The sequence below is a fragment of the Apium graveolens genome, chromosome 9 (genome assembly GCF_009905375.1).
Source record: "Apium graveolens cultivar Ventura chromosome 9, ASM990537v1, whole genome shotgun sequence".
In the NCBI taxonomy this organism is placed as follows: Eukaryota; Viridiplantae; Streptophyta; class Magnoliopsida; order Apiales; family Apiaceae; genus Apium; species Apium graveolens.
Window position 1 is genome coordinate 47,123,333 of NC_133655.1, and position 19,327 is coordinate 47,142,659.

The 19,327-nt window shown below is 34.4% G+C and overlaps 1 protein-coding gene and 1 long non-coding RNA gene across 2 annotated transcripts in view; both read right to left on the minus strand.

Moving 5' to 3' along the window:
* The window catches only part of LOC141683452 (uncharacterized), a 204,673-nt gene that overhangs the window by 132,930 nt on the left and 52,416 nt on the right, over positions 1-19,327 (minus strand). The window lies entirely within an intron of this gene.
* Positions 11,178-16,732, minus strand: LOC141684039 (WPP domain-associated protein-like). Its single transcript, XM_074488866.1, has 6 exons — positions 16,443-16,732; positions 13,745-16,073; positions 13,469-13,595; positions 12,250-12,351; positions 11,667-11,741; positions 11,178-11,354 (listed from the first exon to the last, which is right to left on the minus strand). Exons 2-5 carry the CDS (start codon positions 16,054-16,056, stop codon positions 11,679-11,681), a joined length of 2,604 nt encoding a protein of 867 aa, XP_074344967.1. The 5' UTR covers positions 16,057-16,073; positions 16,443-16,732; the 3' UTR covers positions 11,178-11,354; positions 11,667-11,678.

Here is a 19,327-nt window from a genome sequence, read left to right on the forward strand (position 1 = left end):
AATCAATCATACAACCAATATCCCTCCAAACCACATCATAACAGCCCCAACAAATCCACATTAACCATTTATACTTATTCCTCACATGAACTAAAAGCTTTACTTAGGTTCTTTAACTAATTACCAAGATTTACAACTCCAACAATGCAACAAAACCAACTAATCTCTACAAACTCAACCAAACTTCAACCAATCAAGCATCATGCTTCACATATGCTATATCAAACACATTCAATCCTAATTACTCAAAACTAAAGCTAGGGTTTGTAGTTTATACCTTCCTTGGAGAGTGGAGAATCAAGAGAATGGCTTGGAATCACCTTTAAAGCCCTTATCCAAGCTTAATCTAAACAAAACTTCAAGAACACAAATTTTAGTTCTTGAAAACACTATTCACCATCTTCTTTCATGATTTATAGAAAAAGATTGGCTTGGAATTAGAAGCTTAAACTTATAGGAAGTATGTAACTATCCATGGGGAAGCTTAGATAATTACCTTGCTAAATAGTAAGTGGAGGAGCTTGGACTTCATTTTTTAAGAAAAACCCGAGAGCTTGAAGAAAGAATTTTTTTTGTTTTTGATGAAATGATTTGCTTGGTTGGTTGATTTTTTGTGTTGCTTTAGTGAATTACCTAGTTGCCCTTGGTTTGTGTGGTTAAAAAGTCACCACACTCCTTCCTTCCTGTCATGCTATGTCATCCTCATGATGTCCCTCCCTTCCTTGTCCTCTTTCTATTGGTTGGATGACATCATTCCCACTAATCCCTTTGATTAACTTCCTAATCGTTTGCCTAATGACCGCTGATCTGTTATACGGTTCGCTTAACTTTCGTTTTCGTTTATCGTTTGAGGGATCATACCCGGGATCTTATTACTTAGGTTCCCTTAACCTTTCTCAATATATTATATTCCTTTTATGATCCTCTCTATAATCCTTTAATTTAAATCCTTTTTATCCTGTTACCTTATACTCAATTCTCTCCGTATCTAGTGGATTTCCGGGAAAAACCAAAGTGTTCGGAATTGGATTCTGACGATCTTTACATACACTTATATACTTCATAGAGTACTAATAATATCCCATAAGATCAATAACAGAACCCCTACATAGCGTGGCATGAACAGTTTTCTCATTCAGCAAAAACACTATTCATAAGGGTTTCAAAAATTTCCAAAAATTGGGGTTATTACAGATGTCTTCTATGGGGAGGACCTGCCCCCGGTTCCATCGGGCCTAAGTGCTGCAACATAGCAACTGCGGGCCATTTTCTGATCTCCTCTCGCTTCTCCAACACCATTCCTAGTTGGGAACTTCAGTACCATGTGGTAGGTTGAGGGCACAGCCTTAAAAGCATGGATCTCTGTTCTACCCATGATAGCATTATAAGTAGAGGCTGCCTTGACAACCTGAAAGTTCAACATCTGCGTGGCCTCCCTGGGCTCTTCCCCGATAGTTATGGGAAGTTGTATTGCTCCTTCGACTTTGCATTCCCCATGGTTAAACCCGTAGATGGGTGTGTTAGACGGAGTTAGCTGAAAATCATTGTAGCCCATCCTTATGAATGTTTTATGGAACAGAATGTCCACGGAAGCTCCATTGTCCACTAGGACCCTCATAACAGGATAATTTCCAATTATCGGAGTGATAACCAGAGGATCATCCTGAGGAAATTTCAAACCTTCAAGGTCTGGGTCACCAAATTTAAGCGTCATCTCTGACTTAGAACGCTTAGATGGCTCTCCAACTATGCTCATTACTTCTCTTGCATAAGCTTTTCGGGAGTTCCTTGTAGTACCAGCTGCTGTAGGTCCTCCTGAGATCATATTGATTACTGGCCCTCGGGGCTGTGGGTTGCGATCTCTCTCGTTACCCCTTCGATCATCATCTCTTCGATCATTATCTCTCTTTTGGCCTCCGGCCTCTTCACCCTTGGTGAAACGTCCAAACTTTCCCCTTCAGATTAGATACTCAATCTCATCCTTGAGTTGCCTACAATCTTCAGTATCATGACCAACATCTTTGTGAAACCTGCAGTACCGACTTTTGTCTCTTTTCTCGGGGTCTCCTCTTAGTGGCTTCGACCATTTGAAGTCCTTATACTTTTCAATTTCCATAAGGATTTGGCTCCTTGGGGTTTCAACCTCGCATACTCAGCAAACCTTGGCTGTTGATTCTTCTTAGAAGAGGAGGAGTCAGAGTTTTTACCGATTCGTGAATACTTGTCCTTAGCGTCTTACTCTTGATCCATCTTCCTTTTCTTGTTTCTAGCAGGTTCATTGTTCACAGTTGTCTTCTGCATACTCTCCTCCACCTTGATATACTTTTCAGCTCATCCTGGAGCTGCAGCATACTTTCGGGAGGGCGCTTAGCCAGGGACATCTTAAAGAACTCGTCTCTAGTCCCTTGCTGTAGAGCTATCATAGCTACCTTAACATCAAGATCAGGGACCTTCAAAGCCTCCTTCATAAATTGATTCAGATACTCTCTCAGGGACTCCTTTGCTCCTTGGATTATGCCCATGAGATAAGCTGAACTCTTCTCGTGCACTCTGCCACTTATGCACAGCTTGATAAAAGCTTGACTCAATTCCTTAAAGGATCCAATAGAGTTTGGGGGCAGACGGCTATACCACCTTTGATCCAGGCCCGATAGGGTTTGAGGGATGGCCCGATACTTAATGGCGTCATTCACGGGCTATAGCAACAAGGCGTTAGAGAACGTCTCAACATGATTATCAAGGTCACCAGTACCATCGTATGCTTTAATGGTGGGCATCTTGAACTTCCTTGAGATGTGAGCATTCATTATCTCATCAGTGAATGATGGGTTTAAATCATCAGGATCTCCTAGGGGCATAAGATCACTTGGATCAGCCATTGGGGCAACTGCCCTTCTTGGTATTGGACCATACAGGTCTATGATTGGAGGAGGATTTCTCCGCCTTGGAGCGAGTTGTGGTCTTGGGGCCAGATGTGTCTCCAGGTCTCGCTTCAGCCTTTGGATCTTAGCTTCATGAGCTCTGATCCTCTCTTGAACATATTGGGGATTCATCCTTTGAAGGCTCTTGGAGCGTTGTTCAGTGTCATCCATCGGCTCTTTGCCAGCACGCCTCCTTCTTGGAGCAACATCATCATCCGATGACTCGGAGTCTCTTTCAGTATAAGGTCCATAGAATTCTTGATCCTCTGGAATAGGAGCCAAGCCACGTATGTATTGGGGCATCCGCCCTTGTGCTTCACTCCTATTAGAGTACCCACTCCCTCCAACTTCGGGGTATAGAGGCATCCCGTAAGGGGGGTTGGTAGTCACAATCGTTGATTACTCATGCCCAACAGGTTGAGAGTTCACAGGTGCATGTAGCTGCTGAAATTGGGGATTCGTCCCTTGAGAAGCCGGGGGATTCGTCCCTTGTGGTTGAGCCTCAGTTGCCCCTACCAGGGTTCCTCCTTGGGTGGAGGCATACGTTGAGTGCGGTGGTATGTCCACCACTGATGCGATTGTTCGCGATGGGACAGGAGTGCCTGTCCCACTAGTGTTTTTGCTCCGTGTGTTTATCATGGTTGTGGGTTCGATTCCCACAGACGGCGCCAAATGTTGTGGAATAAAAACCTAAGTACTTTAGTATTTAATGCTAGGGTTGGTGAGCTTTGAGCTTTAATGGCTGCTCTTGCGTTCGGGATTATCGGTCCTTGCAAGATACTTGCGTATCTCTGTATTGTAGAGAATTAAGCCAAAAAACGTAGTTCTAGGTTGAGGGGTAGAGCTCTTTATATAGATGTGAGTCTAGGGTAGACTTATGTTGGGAGATTTGGTGGACAAGTCTCCAACTTAGATGGAGATTAGGAGTCTTATTGAGGAAGGAGCTCCAGAACCTTCTATGTAGGACTTTGGGTCTGTTTAGAACACATGTCTCTGCTCTTCCAGCCGTATTGGGCCTAGTCCGTGATCAGCTCGTATTCGTGGACTTGGACGACTTCCACTGGTGGGCCTTGGTTGTTTGGGCCGTCATGGGCCTGTTACGAAGCTTCAGACCAGACATGCCTGCTATGAAGCTTGGACTAGACAGTCTGTGTTGGACTTTTCGAACAAGAAGCCTAAGTGTAATTAATGCGACATTTAATGTATCTTTAGGATGTATTTTCTATCCATATCACAAATCAACCACTTTTACAACCATAATCTATTCGTCTTTATCATAAAATACAAAACAGAAATCAAACGATTCTTTTAGATTCTAATCTTGTCAAATACACCCCATATCTTAACATGCAACCATTATTTCATCCAAATCTAACTTCAATTCATCATTATAATTCATGGAAACACATAAGCAACACCTTAAGCACATAATTCATCTTAATTTTTCTATAAATTTGATTTATACCATTCGAATTTCCCAAGAAACATCAAATGCAAGTACAAGGATCGTTTATAAACTTTAGTTCAATCCAAAATTCATTCTTTTAAAACCATTTTCAACGAAAACCGAAGCAAAATTAAATCGTCCAACCAAAATTCATTGTAAACTTAAATCAAAATCAAAACCCCATTTTTAAATAGTAAAAATTTGAACTAAAAACTATTTAATCAAATCAAAAGATTCTTTAAATACTTAAACCATAACCAACCTAAGCAAACAATCATTCTTCTCCTTTTAATTCACAAAATTCGAACCCAATATAGCACAAAACCATCCAAATCATATGCAACTAGTCTAATGCTATCATTTATACTAAAAATCATTTAAACCGATGATTTAATTCATAAAATCAAGTAATCATTTTGATTATAAACAATAACTAAAAATAACTAGCATGCAAGCCATAAAGATCAATTTATCCCCCTTTTAATTACAAAACCCATTCGGGTTTTTCAAATACACCCACATGCACACACCATTTTTGATATGCAACATTTAACTCACATATTTATCTTGCCAAAATCTATTATTTAATCATTTTACTCAAGATCAAACCAATTTACAACTTAAATACACAAAATTTTATATGCATGAAAAGAATTTTCTTAAAAATAAGATTTATAGTCCATACCAAACTCAATACTAAATATAAGCAAGTAAATCATCGATCATCGATCAAAACTCATATGGAAATCAAAACCCATTTTATTTTTCTAAAAATTCGAACCACACCAAGTCAAAACCAAAGAAAACACAATATATAGCACACTACACTTCTCCTATGATCATACCCTAAGAAATTGAGCTTTTCTTAGATATAATCAAGAGAAGTTGATTTTCAAACTAGCTTAAATACTTACATGCAAATGGTATATGAGTAGAAGATCGAAAATGATGACTATAGGTAGCAAGATCTTTGAATTTGGACTAAATTTTGATGTTGCATGCAAGAGATAGAGAAATGGAGAGTAGTAGAGAGCCGGGAGAGAGAAGAGAGAAAAGAGAGAGAAGAGAGAGAAGGGAAAAAAGGAAAGAAATAAAGAAAGAGTGACTGGGTGGAGAGAAGAAAAATAGGGAGGGTGGGTTTTATAGCCAAAATGGCAGGGGCGTTTTGGTCTTTTGCCAACCCAACTCTAAAATCTTCTTTTTTTAACTCAAAACGAATTTGAATATTATATAACTCTCTCAGGGAATGAAATGAATAATAATTTTAAAACATAGATCTCAAAATTAGCTTTCCAACCATATTTTTAAAAATATTTTTTGAGTGTAGGGTTTATTTAATATGTATTTACAAGATTGCGCTCAAACTAAAATTATAACTCGATAAAATCATTTTAAAATACACCGATCACCAAATAATTCCATCTATCATTTTAGAAGTCTCTAGAACTATTTCGAAGATAGCAAACAAATTTCACAGCGTGACCATGCTCCGATAATTTTATAAAAATCTATAAAGGTTCAATAAACCTTATTTTAAATCAAATAAATCCCTTAAAATCATTTTAAATACCAGAGCAACATAATCAAGCATATTTTCAAGCAATAGCATGGATTCACATATCACGACTCACATCATAACACTTTGATCATAAGAATTTCCATTATTTTAATATTCACTTTCTGCGTAACGGGTCGCGTCCTGTCTGACGGCCCGACGCTGAGCGTTTTCAATTACGCTTCTCAATCATTCTCTTTATATCAACAGACTCATCACTGGAATATAATACCCAATTAAAACATTTTCTCTTCACATAATAACACATAATTTATATAATCACACTTTATTCACATAATTTAGAATTACAACAAAAAAGTATAGTTTATTCACTTAATCACGTCGCGAAATTCCCAGTCGATACAATAAATGCTGATGAACGTCACCTCTGTCAAATACTAATATCAAATGATGATTAATAAACTCTGATAATTTATATACTGATATCATCAATTTCTTCTAATAATCTCCCCCGATTTTTGTATTATGTAAATATGTACAAGTTCCTAATTGATGATGTCAAAACTATCTAAATGCAGAAATACAAATAGATAAACAATCTTACAGTCAGTGCTTTCAGATTTTAACTTCAGTCTTGAACTCTAGTAAATTCAGTAGCATCATCAAAGAATTTCTTGAGTAGATTTTCTCCAAGAACATTCAAATACATAGCCATCCTTTGTTTGATATCCTTGAGCTCTTCTGTAGATTCATCATTCTAATATATAGCAGCTCTGAGGTCATGTAGATTACATCTTCCAAGTGACAAGTCATCCAGTTCCAAGAAACCAACTTTCTTACCATCAGGGTTGAAAGTGAGAACTTTACACCTATAGGCATGATCACCTTGGCTCCTCTAATAGGCATATCAACAGTGTTTCCAGATTCATTAATATATTTTGGAAAGAATAACTACAAGACAAATTCAAGCATGGGACAAGCAAACTTTGTCTAAAGGAGGAAAAGAAATTCTCCTGAAAACAGTAGCACATTATCTGCCAAATCACGCGATGGGTGTTTTCTTATTGCCAGTTGAGGTGTGCTAAGATATTGAGCGAATCATGTGTCATCTCTGGTGGAAGACAAGTAAAACAAATGACGGGTCAATTCATTGGGCAAGCTGGGAGAAAATGAGTAGAAAGAAAAGCTCAGGAGGTCTTGGTTTCAGAAATATTCGAGATTTTAACGTGGCTCTCCTTGGAAAACAGTGTTGGAGGCAAGTGAATCATCCTGACATGCTGGTTAGCCATGTGTATAAAGCTCGGTATTTTCCTATTGGCTCCTTCTTTGATGCAAGATGGGGGAAATCCCAGTTCGTTTGGCGGAGCATAATGGAAGCTCAAAATGTTATCAGCAAGGTAGTGCATGCAGAATAAGGAGAGGTGATTCAGTGTTTGTTCTTAATGAACCATGGCTCCAGGACATAGGTGATCCATATGTACACACTATAAATGAGGGCTTGCAGAATGCAAAAGTGTCATCTTCAATGAATATGGAAGAGAATTAGTGGGAAGTTGCTCCGATCTTGTATATGTTTGATATTAGAGATGCCAGCTTGATTCTTTCGACGCCTATCAATGTAGATCAAAAGATACATTGTACTAGAAGCACGAAAGCTTAGGAAATTATTCCATCAAGAGTGCTTATGCTTGTATCCAAGATGGGAAATATCACAATATAAATGCCAGCAACTCAGGTTTCTGGAGGCTACTTGGAACCTAAAAATTCTACCAAAAGTGAAACACTTTATTTGGAGAGCAGTGTCCGAGAAGTTTTCCAACAAAAGATAACCTTAGATGCAAGAGAGTGGATGTCGACAAGTGGTGCCCTGTATGTCAGAACTCAGACGAATCTATTTTCCATGTCCTGGTGTTGTGTTCTTTTGCTTAAGCATGTTCGAATTTGCTAGGAGTTTCGGTTATCTCTGGTCAGTATCACACGTTTTTGAGTGGGTGTAGTTCTTGTCTGATCAGCACAAGAATAATGAAGCTCATCATATTGTCATGACCTGTTAAATGATATGGAAAAGTCAGAATGACCTAGTCTGGAATCAGCGAAGTTTGGAAGTAAGAAAAGTAGTGGATTATGCAATTTGTGTACTTAATCAGAGGAGGTATGTTCAAGACAAGTCCTTTTGACAGCATTAATGGGATATATGACCCACGACGATGGGTACGAACATTCGCAACTACCAAAGGAGAAAAAAGTTGAGGTAAATTGTGACGCTGTTATCTTCGAAAATTCCAATTCTTACAACTATGCTTTTGTCATCAGAAATCATCTCGGACAGTTCATAGAACCAAGGTCGAAATGTTTACAAGGTCAAGCTTCTCCTGAATTAGCTGAAGTAGTAGGTGTTAGAGAGGCCTTGAGTTGGATTAAAGAGAACCAGTACAGCGAAGTGGATGTGGAATCGGATTGCCAACAGGTGGTGCAAGCCATTCAATCTTTTATCTCCTGCTTGTCTTACTTTGGAAGAGTGATTGAAGAGTGTAGGTTATTACTAGTAAGTTTGAAGGATCGTAATGTTCTTTTTAGATTTATTAAGCGATCAGAGAATGGATTGTCTCATTTCATTACGAGACATTACAGTTCAATAGTTGACCGTGTGTGGAGGGTGGGAATGTCCACCCCGAACTTCAATATGTATTGATGCAAGATTTGCAGCATTAATGAAATCATATCTTCATTTGGCAAAAAAGTGATAATTTACTAAGAGTATAATATTTTATATTATATTTAAGAGTTTACTAAGAGATTCTTGGAGATGCACTTATGTTATATATTAAGAACATTTTCAACAAATTCTTCTTATAGGTTCTTAAGTTAAAAAATAAAAAGAGGTGCTAAAATTTGAACTCAAAGAGACTTTTAGAGTCACTTTAAACTTAACAGCCCCTTTTCTCCTCAATTTAAGAGCTCTAACTAGCTCTTAACTAATACTCCCTCCGTCCCGTTGATTTCGATACGTTTACTATTTGCACGCATTTCGAGACTTTTATAAAATATAATTTCGTAATATTTTTTTAAAAAAAAATTTCTGGATAAAAGTTTAAACATAAAACTTTTATACATAAAAAAAAAATTAAAAATATAATGGAGTTATACTTTAAAGGAGCATTGAAAAGCGTGTCAAAAAGTGATGTAGTAAATTAATAAGATATACTCTCTTTTTTCACTTTATTTTGTACTTTTAGACTTCAAGTTAATTTTAATAATATAAATTTAACAAGGAGCGGGGATATAAAGAGTGTTGTTGGAGTGGATGTACCCTAAATTGTTAAATCTAATAATCTATACTCCCTCTACTTTTTTATACGTCGTTCGACTTATATGCACGCACTTCTAAGTCCATTGACCGCATAGTTAAAATAACAATTTTTAAAATTTCTTTTTGTAAATTAAAATTTTAGTTATATAGTTTTATTTAAAAAAAATAAAAATTATTATTTTAACTATATGGTCAAAATATTTAGAAGTGTGCACAAAAATTAAACATTATATAAAATAACAGAGGAAGTATTATATTTAAGAGTAAGGACGTTAGAGATACTCTAAGACTAAGAGTGTTGTTATGTGAAGAAGAAATAGAGACTCTTAATAATATTCTTAATAATATTCATGTATTTCCATAAAAATAATATGATAATATATTAGCATATCTTATATAAAAAGGTATTGCATGTGTGTATATTAGAATGTGGGTATTTTCTATTTTCTTAGATTAGAAAAATAATAAAAAGTTGTTTCAAGAATTTTTTCTTTCCTAGTTATAAATGAGAAAATCGTGTTTTCCATTTTTCTAATTTTCATTTTAAAAATATGCAAGTTAAACATATATTCAAAATTTTCTATTTTCTAAAAAAAGTATTCTAGAAAACTGTCGAAGTAAACAGCCCATTAGTATTTTAAGAAGCCACTAAGAGTCTGAGAGTTAATTTTTTTTTACTTTTTTATTTTTTGAGTTAAGAACTCAAATAAAAAATCTGTTAAATTTGCTGTTAATAAATGCAAGTCGCTAACAATCTCATGAAACAAAAAAATTAACATTTATATATCCGTTCACCGACAAACTTTCATCTTTTGCATCTTCCACCAAGGATTTTCTTTCTTTAAGAGACTATTAAAGATGCATTTACACTCTAATTTACAATGTCTTTTATGACGGGGCCACTAAACTTGGTTAAAAGACATTTAAAATTCGCTTGCCAACAAACTTTCAGTGATTGCATATTCCACTAATGATTTTCTTTCTTTTTAAAAAAAAAGATATTTTCTTCCATTAACTAACCTAGATTTGCTAACTAAAAAGATTTCAGATAATGAATGTTGCAGGATTTTCTCAGCAGCATTTAAAACTCGAGACAACGGAGAGTTTCACTTCAGTATTCTTATCAGTTGGGAAATTTATAGGTTCTCTATTTTCCGAAAAAAGCTTGCCAGCCCCATCTAGGAGCAAAGAAATTGATTATACCCTTTCTCTCTCGACTTTTAGCGGATGAATTAACCGCAAAACGACGGAGCGCCTACTTTTAATGGATGAATTAAAGACAACGACAGAGTTCCTAAAATATGATGTAAAGTACTCCTATATTTAACCAACAATATGATTACACAAAGTTCAATTTAGTCGTACTTCAATAAGTTACTTATATTTCTTAACGCAAGCACATTTATAGCGAGTAAATTCCAATTTAGCTCCACCTATCCCTTGTTAGGACAACTTCACCAGTTGGATTCTTAAAAAGGCAGGTGTAAAAAAAAAAAGCTTCCAACAACTAATTAGAGTCGAGTAAAAGCCTTCAAACCACGTTTCCTCTCGAAATATATTGACACGACCGAATTCCTAAATAACAGCCAAGTGAACAAACATGACACTGAGCTTCTTGTGACATTCCTTTACTTTGCCTGCATAACACATCATTTATCTCACACTTTCAAGGCACCCTGATACAAGACTTTTCTGTTCAGCTATTAGCCTATAAATCAGCTACTGCAGTTGCATGTAAAATTAAAATCTACATGGGAAATTTGGAATAATATGATTAACAAATGGATAACCTATTGTACTAACAAGAAATAGGTTAAAAGGAAACCTATATTCTTTTGTATAGCTGCACTAGAGAGTAACTTTACATCAACGCCTACAGATAGATTTAAATATGGACATACATCAGAAATAAAAGAACCTGCTTAATATAGACTTCTGGTTCTTCACGGTCTGATAACAAAAACTCAAGGTCTGCCTATACGGTATAACAATATAACCTCCAAACTGTATTAAACGTAGACTCGCCTTTACAAAAATGGCTACTCAACTGGCTTCTAGTCAAATCTGATGTGCTGTTTGGGTTTGTTTAATAGGTACTTATGTTTAGTTGCCTACCAGCCCCCTAAAGTACAGTACAGTACACAACTCCATCAGCGTCACCTGTTATGTACATCTCGTCAGTATCAACTCATTGAAAGTTAGAAAACATATCTAAAAGCTCTTACTCTTTTGTCCTTTACATTTTACAAGAAATTCATCTTTTGCTTAATATGCTCAAAATAAATTTCTTTCAAAATTTGAATGTCTAATATCATCAGGCTTTTCGTGCAAAATATTATTCAAGGTGATAATAGAAAGCCAAACAGATCATCTTTCTCTGATAATTGATTTTGGAAACTTACATACAAAACCTCCCTCATATGTCCAACTCTCCAGTTTTATAGAGATAAAGCAAATACTTAGCAAACTTACTGGGCAAAAACATCAAACTGACTTGCTGGTTTCTCCACTTAATTCTCTTCTTACCACTTTCAGAATTTCAATAATCTGTAAGAGTAAGCAATCCAAAACCAAAACAGATATCAAAATCAGATTATCTATACGAAATTTAATATGTACAAGGAGAATATTCTAAAAGGACTCCTTGTCTCCTTATGTGCAAGTAATTGCCCAATTCAACAATCTTGCAAATTGTGCATAGTAGATATGTAAGGAGAATATCAAGGGAGTTGAAGTAAAATAGTATAACCTAAATTGGAATATCATCAAGCACAAGTAAATGAATTGGTCCAGCTAATCTAATCCAAGTCCCTCAATATTACCGGAGATTATAAACTACTTATTTACATATTATTCAGATGCCTTTTTTTGTTTGGGAAAGGTATGGAGTGAATTACACAGACAATGTCAAGAAATTAGTCATTGCTCTGAAGGGAATACTTTTTTTGACTAGATATAGAGTAAATTAGTGTTTTATGCCTGTTTTTGTGCGATAAAATCATTAAGCAAAATAAAGGTTGTTTTCATTAGAGAGACAAGTGAAAATCCATCTTACCCCAGGATAATGTTGCAATACCGGAGAATAATGATCAAGTGCTATGTATATCTTTTCAAGAAGACCTAAAAGTTCTTCCACTTCATCCCCAAGAAGATCAACCTGTATGGAAAGAGACTATGGTAAAGAAATGGGATGCAAAAAAAAAAAAAATCAAATTCACTCGTATGTTTCACTACTTAATTAAGAATTTAAAAAAATATATGATAAATTTCTAAAAAAATCCACTTCCTTACAAATATATGATAATTAGAGATAACATGACATGTAGGCTTCCAGTCTTCCCTGCTACAGTTATTTCTGCTATGGTACAATAATATTGTGCTTCTAGGCTTCTACAGCAATTTATTGTTAAAGAATCAAAAAAAATTTAGCAGGGCATGAGTTAATTTCGCAAGTACCACACCGAAGAATGTATTCCACGAATAAGGGCATTTGATTGAATATTGATATATAACTCGACGACATATATAAATCGCATAGTACACACATCATACCCTTTGTAAAAAATTATTCATGGCTTGATTTTAATAGGTGCAGAGAATTATCAAGAATGCTTTGCATGTGAGGTGTATTATAAATAAATATAAGCTCGAGACTAGCTATCATCTCACTATACCGTATATAACTGCATGTACCTGTTTATGAATAAAGGAACAGAACACTCACTTTTACCATGCAAAATGCTCTAGTAAATTTCTAACAAATATAAGACGGCAAGAATGGTGCAACATAAAAAAAAATATGAGCTGAACCAACATGTAAAATTAGCCTCTTATTTTGCATATTTAATCAATAAAACATTTATCACAGTCACAATGCTGAAGAAGCACATCGAAAGAAGGATTTTACACACATTATACAGTATATTCAAGGGAAATATCAATTTGTAATAAACTTCAGTTTCAGGATAGATCTGTTGCTTCAGGCTTGTGCCTTTGGAAATAGTAAGTTGCGTTATTAGAACTAATCATTTGTAATTACAGTCTCTATCATGTCAACGATTTTTTAACAATTTCCTTAATTAAATCCAAAAATGCAACACCTTACCATGTTGATAGACCCAAATAAATCGTACATTAATAAATAGAAAGGTTTTTGAAATATATAGTTTAAAGCTTAGAAGTAATTCTGCAATCCATATTGCTTCTGCTTTAATAAGAAAAGAGGTGTGCAAAAAGAGGTGTGCCATCCATGGATTTTTAAGATGAGATAGTACCTCCGCCTCAGCTGTTTTAAGATCAGAACATCTCTTGTCAAGCTTCTGTTTGTACTGCAATCCCGCTTTTGTAAGTACACTAGCTTTCTCAACAAGAGAATCTAGCTGAGATTTTGAGTACACCAACCTGAAAAATTACAGCACTATCTTCTTAATACACAAACATATGTTTCTCTAAAGGCAATACAATATAACATGTTTAGAATTTAATGACCATTAAATAGTGAATATTCAAGAATATTAATATAAGCAAGCAAAAAAATAAAAACGAAATACCTTGAATAGTTTAAATTGATATCCTTAGCTACTTTGTGTTCCAATTGAGTAAATTTCTTTGACATCACATCAGCAAAAAGATTTATGGCTTGCATTTGTTCCCTCTCGGTCTTTTCTTTTGCCTTGAGCAATAATAAATCATTCTGCCTCACCTCGCTTAGTGCATTAAATGCCTTTTGCAATTTATTAGCCTCCTCCAGATTTTGCATTTGTAGTTTAATATGCTTTTCCAAGCTCTTTATTTCCATCTCATTTACTTCAATCTGTTCCGAAGCCTTCTTCAACTCACACTTTGCTCGATCAATTTCTAAACAGGTGTCTGAGATTTTTTGTTGTTGCTTTTTGGTGTAATCTCTCAACTCGTTAAGCTCCTGAAATTTAAGGTCAAACTGCTCAGTTTTCTTCGCTAATGTCACAGACAGTTCCTTTGCTAACTTATCTTTCTCTTCCATCAGTACTGCCAGTGACACTGCTTCTTGCTTAAATTTTTTGTTTTCTTCTACTTCCAGTCTGAGATTCTTCTCTCTCTCTAAGCATTCCATCTCAAGAGAAACTCGATTATTGTTTTCAACCAAGTATACTTGGTATAATTCTTTAAGTTGTCTGGAAGCATCCTTTATGCTTTCTCTCAACACTACTTCACCTATCTGTTGCATAATCAGTAATTCAATTTCTGAGTCCTCATGCTGATACCGGTGAGTATATTCAATAGATTTACTCTCCAATTTTTCTTGGTTAAATTGGATGTGGCCACTCAGCTCCATTAAAACACATTTATATACCTCCTCACGAACAAAAGTTTCATTGCTTGCATCTTCTATTGAGGAAGTTAAATTTGCTACCAAAGTGGAAAAGATTTCCTCAGATAATGAATGTTGCAAGATCTTCTCAGCAGCATCTGAAACTTGAGAAGACAAAGAGTTCGCTTCATTATTCTTATCAATTACAAAGTCTTTAAGTTCTCGATTTTCTGAAAGAAGCTTGTCAACCCCATCTTTAAAACAGCTAAAAGTGTTCTTTCTAAATGCATAAAGGTTCTCATTATCAGCAAAGATACCATCAATTTTTAATATAACTTCTGCAACCTTTCTCTTCAATATGTCAAATTCTTTATCCTTCCTGATTGGTAAAGATGAGCCCATTTTGTTCAAGTATTTACCCTTCAAATTAATATAATCTTCGGTCATGCGCTGCACAATGGACTCATGTTCCCTTTTAGAATTCCTCATCATAATGGCAACATGTTTCTCCAGTCCATCTCTATCCATGTGCTTAAACCTAGAAGCATCAAAGAGATCAGTCAGATCGGCTTCAGGTTCATCCACAAAACCATTTCCTTCCCGATGTGTAGTTTGAAAGGACGCAAGATTGTTTAAACCCTTCCGATGAGAATGTTCAGAATCAACAGAAGCATAAGAAACTAGATGTTCAGTTTCATGGCTGCCAAGCAACTTTACAACAACTTCTAGCTCTTTGCGCAAATTTGAAATTTCATTGAACTTCTCAAGCCATTCCTCACTTTGACTTTGAGAAAACTTAGGTTTTCGCTCTTGCAGTTTCTCTTCAAATTCCTTATTGCTACTTTCAATAACACTCCTCATCACCATCGCTTCAAGATCCCTTTGAAACTCTTGGTCCTGCCGCAACTCACTAACAGATATATTGGACAAATTAAGCATATTATCAAAGTGCTTGAAAATGGTTTCCAAGGTCCCATTTAAAACATCTACTGTTTTATCTACACCAATCAAACTTTCATTCCCATTTCCCACCAAAATGCCACTTAATCCCACCAATTCCGAACTAGAACTGATCTTCTTCATTGAATTGCACCCTCTAACACCATCAATTTCTTTCTTAAGCTTATCCAACTGCTCCCTTGCAGTACCTTTCAAGCTAATAAACGATTCTCTCATTTTCTCATGCTCCACATAACCATTTGTCAAGCTCAAATTCTTCCCATTATCCACAATTTCCTGCTCACAAAACCCAATTTCATTCACACACCCACAAGACAAACTCAAAGACCCCTTCAAATTAGCCAGCTCCAATTCTTTCGCAGCTACTTTATCCTCCGCCAACTGTTCAACACCGGTAACCATACCTTTTATAACAGAATCACTCACCATCCTCGAAATAAACAAGCGCTCATTAACATCTTCCCAATACGAATCCAAATCATCTAAAAAGTCAACATCCACATCTCCGCTTCCTTTTACACCACAACTTCCCCCTCTCTCTAACCCATCATTACACTTAGTACCGCTACCATTTGAAACTATCACATAATTCAACATCTCTTGACTCTCCATCCTATAGTATCTATAAACTGAGAACACAAAAAAAACACATTTATCACTTCCTAATCAAAATTTAGTAACTACTAATCCAACATTTTAGCTCTAGCACATATTACAGTTAAATAAATCTTGATCTTGATGAATAAATACACTCCAAACCGAAGAATTTTATTCATCGAAATTATTCATTAAAATACACTATCCCTGTTATGTTAGAAAGTGGTACTAAATTGTTCATTTAACGAGAAATTGAATATTTATTTATCGAATATTCATTTATCGAGATACCAGTAACTACAGTATTAACAAATATGTCAAAACATAGTCACATACATAACCAAATCAAAAAGAGAGAAAAACACAATTAAGCTAAAAAAGTGAACAAATTGGAAACTTACAGCGCTGTAAATAGAGAATCTGAGACGAAAAAAGCAAATCAACACTCAATTAGATTCGAAAATCTCGCAAATTAGATCAATTTAGTGGTTGAGTTCGTTTAAAAAAGAGTTTTTAAGGTGTTTCTAAATTGGGGTTTTAGGGTTTACGAGGTTATAGATACAAAAGCAGTTTAAGTAGTTTTGTTGAGAAGTCTTTAGTTTTTTTTGAGAAGTCTTTAGTTGTTGGTGTACGATGTACAAGGAAGAATGAGCGGGAGTAAATTTTGGAATGTTTGACCCTGGAAAAGAATTAAATTACGGTTTTTACCACAGGGGGTTTAGGTGATGGGAAAGTAGTTGAGGGGTAAAGTTGGCGTGTGGGTTGGGGTGAGGGTATATATTATTTGTCTTTATTAAGGTTGTGCTGAAAGCCTGAAACAGCTTGCGGCCAGATAATGTTTATCTCCAATTTTTGTATTTTTATATTTTAGTTAAATTATATTGAAAAATAATATTAACTGTTTATACTTATACATGTAAGTTGCTGCGTCAACTTATTAACTATTTGATTTATGTCATACTAAACTTTTTAATTTATTTGAATATATATTTATTTATAGTGCCCAAACTTTTTGGTTTGAAATGTACTCCATTTATATCATTTATTTTTATACAATTTCATTCTTTTGATATCCCATTTAATTTTATATATTTTAAATTTTTTTAAAAATAGTATAATTTTATAATTTTATTAATATAAAAATCAACTAAATCCACCACTTTTTTCCATTATACTAACTTTATATATTAAATATTAATCGGTCTCATAATTTTATTCAACTTTCACACTTTTTTAATTAAATTATTTTTTTTCTCTAATCCCACCAACTTAATAAAAATAATATTTTGTCTTTAATACCCAAATCATTTGTATACAAATGACTGTGACTAGGGAGCAGTGAAATATAATAAGAGTAATATTTATCGTGGATTTACGGTGGTTGCTATCATTGATATAATGGTATCATTAAATTAAACATAGTTGAGTGGTTTGAATTTCCATAATATTTATTGGATTAATTTAATAACGGGGTGGTCAAGAGTATCAGTCACCCCAGATGCAATCATTAGTAGTTATCATCATTTACATAATTCATTAGTTAATAATCATTAGTGGGTAGAAATGGGAAAAATTAATCAAATTCTATCTGCGAGAGGATGACCCGTAAATATTCAAATTCAGGTCAAATTCGAACTTTTCAAAAATTTTACCGAATTGAGTTTCAACTTCAAATTACTCGGTTCGTAATATTCGCGAGTTTTATCAAATCTCTATTATTTTTAATTTTTTATTAAAAATGTATTTTTGTAAAAATATTCAAAATTTTATTAATATTTTATATTTTTAATCAAATTAAACTCGAACGGAACCTATCATATCTTGAATTTTTATTAATATTTAATGAAATCTATTAGAGCCGAACTAGAGTTTATAGACGTTTTTACGAGCCGAGTATCGAACTTGAAAATAAAGGTTCGGTCGAATTTGAGCCGGGACTTTTTAGTCAAGATGAGCCTAGCACTGTTCAACTCGGTTTGCCTCGATTACACCGGTACCCAGAGCCATATGATCTTATTTATCTATTTATCTATACTATTTATAATATATTACAATAGAAAAAATATTAAAAGTTTGATAGTCGTTCGGTCGGTATTTGCTGAAATTATATAATTATCCTTCAATTTTTAATTTTATTAAATTTATTTAATATTATTCTATTTAAAACCCATTTTTAATCTATATACACCACTAAGACCCTAACTTACCTCGGTTCTATTAAAATACATTATATTTTCTATTTTAAGTAATAAAACTTTTAATTAAAAAATATTACAAATTCAATTCAAATTATTTATAAAATTTTGAAAAAATATCAATTCAAATTTAATTATAAAAATTATATAATATTAAAGTAAATACTTGAATCGCACGGGTTTAAACTAATGTAATTAATTTCAATAAGCCAAATTATGTATTATCAAAAGAAAACCTGTATTCCTATTATCAGCGTGTTTGATCAAGTAACACTTTAATTAAAATCGATAAATAATATTAAATTTAAATAGTTATAATAAATTCATTAAATATTTTGGGAGAATTTAACTTGTAAGTTAGCCAATTATTAAAAAATACAAAATTTTTAGATTGAAAATTATTAAAAGACATTATAATTTAAAAATACAATTAATATTAATCATTCTGTTACACAGTTTTCTAAAAATCGGTCTAGACGGCTGTGTAGGTAGTGTCTAGGTGTCAGTGGCCGCAATACGCCCCGAGGCAGACATTAATTGATCAACAATTAAGTGGAATTAATAGGGGATCAATCGGTCAAAAAATTAGAAACGGGTCAAATTAAAGGTAAAATTGTAAGAAAATAACTTTTAATTGAAAATCCCCAAACTATTACCCGAGCACTACGACATAGATGATTTTAACCAACACCAAAAATGTGTTGCTATAGACCCCTAATATAGGCAAAAATAGGTCTATTGCAACACTTTTTCGTTGTTGGGTCTAAAACTGTCATTATAGGTATCAAACCTTACACCAGTGTCAATCTATAACAACACAGCAAAGCAAAATATGTTGCTATATATATCAATTGCAACGGGATTTTCAGAGTATAGCAACTTGGTGTTGCAATAGGTATACTAACTGACAAAAAAGGTCCCGCATGTGGGCCACGCATCATTAGTTTTAAAATATTCATATTTAATAATTTTTTTATTTGTTTTTAAGAGCGAGGGACAAACCTCAAATAGCAACAACTGGAAAGGAAAAACTCAGTACAACTCAGGTGGCAAAGGTGGCTACAAAACTGGATTTGTTGACAGATCAAAAA

What these genes read in the sequence shown, in the direction of transcription:
- LOC141684039 (XM_074488866.1), bottom strand. Translation starts at nt 16,056, where the DNA reads ATGGAGAGTCAAGAGATGTTGAATTATGTGATAGTTTCAAATGGTAGC. An exon ending in ATCAATTTAAACTATTCAAG is followed by an intron (nt 13,596 to 13,744) that starts GTATTTCGTTTT and finishes GTAATTTTTCAG; the next exon opens with GTTGGTGTACTCAAAATCTC. An exon ending in TATTGCAACATTATCCTGGG is followed by an intron (nt 11,742 to 12,249) that starts GTAAGATGGATT and finishes TTACTCTTACAG; the next exon opens with ATTATTGAAATTCTGAAAGT.